General features: G+C 44.3%; 1 protein-coding gene across 2 annotated transcripts in view; it reads left to right on the top strand.

Annotated features, from left to right (window-relative positions):
* Positions 1–2,284, top strand: part of DAGLB (diacylglycerol lipase beta) — a 47,357-nt gene that overhangs the window by 27,898 nt on the left and 17,175 nt on the right. For both annotated transcript variants that reach the window (XM_003795426.3, XM_023516525.1), the window contains one exon: positions 764–841. In XM_003795426.3, coding sequence (XP_003795474.1) covers positions 764–841 — 78 coding nt within the window. The remainder of the gene's footprint in view (positions 1–763; positions 842–2,284) is intronic.

The raw sequence follows: 2,284 nt of genomic DNA, 5'->3' as shown, positions 1-2,284 counted from the left end.
GGGCTGGGGATTCGAATCCGCCACCTTAGGTGTATGTGGCTGGTGCCTTAGCCTCTTGAGCCACAGGCGCCGAGCCCTTAACACTGCTTTATTACGACCCAGGCAACTTTTCCAGCTCCCATTTCACACACTGTGTACTACATGCCATGGGTTCACAAACTGTGGAGCTTTTTATATAGTGTAGGTACAGAACTCCAGTCCCTGCTGGGTGCTTGGGCCAGGCTTCTGCCCTGGGTCTTGTTGCCCCCTCAGTGAGGATGTGTGAGAAGCTGCCTCTCTTCTCTACTCCTAAATGTTCTTCATGCCCTGGCTCAGGCACCCCCCTTCCTCCAGGGGGCCACCCTACCAGTTGACCCCTTGCTACAGCACTAGTTGAGGGGCCTCTTGCCTCTGAATGTTCCCATGAGCTGTTTAGTGTGGGCCCCTGAGACAAGAACCAACTTTGTTCAAAACTGGTACAGAGTCTGTGCTTTGTGGGTCTTTAAAGTATAAGCATGCGATGGCATAAGGGAGAGGGTATGTCTTAGGTGCCTCCTTGTCTCCCCCCACCATTCATGCCTGGCCTAGACCTAGTCATGCTGTTGGGGCCCTCAGGAGCACCCTGGCTACTGCCTTGGATTTCCCTCCCAAGTCTAGGCATCAGGTTCAGTTCTCAGTTTTACCAGGAGACTGGGACATCCTGCTGTCCCTCAGAGGGAGCATTGTGCCCATGGGAACCCACCCTGTGCCTTCACAGGCTGACTGGCAATACCCTTTTTTACAGGACATCCTTACTGATCTGTCAGCAGAGAGTGAAGTACTCGACATACAGTGTGAGGTGCAAGACTGTTGGGCACACAAGGTATAAGCACTGGGGTTTGTGAATCTTTCCTGTTAATGTTAACTGTAATAAATAGTTACAACGTACTGTGCAAAGTAATTGCTTTCTTTTGTTATCCTCTTGAATCTCTTAACAGCCCTGTGAGCTTAGGGGTTTTGTTTGTTGTAAAAGAAAGGTGCCAGTTCAAAGAAATTGAATGAGTTGCCTGAAGCTGTATGGTTACTGGAATAAATGTGAACCTAGGTCTATGGCTTTTCTTTCCTCTTAAAGTAAAACATTCCCACAGTACAAAAAAGCTTTAGGATATCATAGCATAGAGCAATATGCTCTAGGTAAAAAATAAGCCTTCATCTCAGGGGCCAGCAGATTGCCCATGGGTTGTTCTCTAGGCAGCTGTAGCCAGGCCCAGGCTCTCAGTTTCACTCTTCTTGTGCTATGGTTTTGGAAGCATAGGCTTCTGAAGGAATAGAAACCTGCCTGCCCAGAATTAGAGTTACAGATTTAAAAAAAAACTTTAAAGTATACATAATAACCATTCTAACCATTTATAGGTTTAGTATACATAATAACCATTCTAACCATTTATAGGTTTACAATTCAGTGACATTAAATGCATTCATAGCACCCTGTACTTGTTAAACACTCAGTTCCCCTCCTCCCATCCTCAGCCCCTGGTAACCTCTCTTCTGCTTTCTAATTCTGTGAATTTGCTTGTTCTGGAAACCTCATATAAGTAGAATTATACAGAATTTGTCCCTTTATGACTGGCTTATTTCACTGAGCAGAATGTCATCAGGTTCATCCATGATAGCATACGTCAAAATTTCATTTCTTTTTAATGTTGAATAAATACTGTTGTATTATATAAATATATCACACTTTATCCATTGGACACCTGAGTTTTGTTTACCTTTTTTTATATACCTTTTTTTTCTTTGAAACAGAGTCTCACTTTTGTTGCCCTTGGTAGAGTACCATGGTGTCACAGCTCACAGCAACCTCAAACTCTTGTGCTCAAGTGATTCTCTTGCCTCAGCCTCCCAAGTAGCTAGGATTATAGGCTCTTGACACAACACCTGCTATTTTTTTTTATTGTTGCAGTTGTCATCATTGTTCAGCTGGCTGGGGCCAGGGTCTAACCCACCAGCCTCGATGTATATGGCCCGCGCCATAACCACTGTGCTACTGGCCCTGAGCTGAGTTTATTTACCTTTTGGCTGTTGCGAATATTGCCACCATGAATGTTGATCTATAGATATCGGATTGAATTTGTCCTTTCAGTTCTTTGGGTAAATATCTGGAAGTGGAGCTTCTGGGTCATGTTGTGATTCTGAGTTTCACTTTCCGAGGATCCACTGAGCTTTTCCACAACAGCTGCACCAATGTTCCATTCCCACCAGTAAAGCACAAGGGTTCCAGTTTCTCTACATTCTTGTCAACACACATTATTTTCCATTTTTTTTT

The sequence above is a fragment of the Otolemur garnettii genome, unplaced genomic scaffold (assembly GCF_000181295.1).
Source record: "Otolemur garnettii isolate 467f Iridium unplaced genomic scaffold, OtoGar3 scaffold00092, whole genome shotgun sequence".
Classification (NCBI taxonomy): domain Eukaryota; kingdom Metazoa; phylum Chordata; class Mammalia; order Primates; family Galagidae; genus Otolemur; species Otolemur garnettii.
This window is presented reverse-complemented; position numbering and strand designations above follow the sequence as displayed.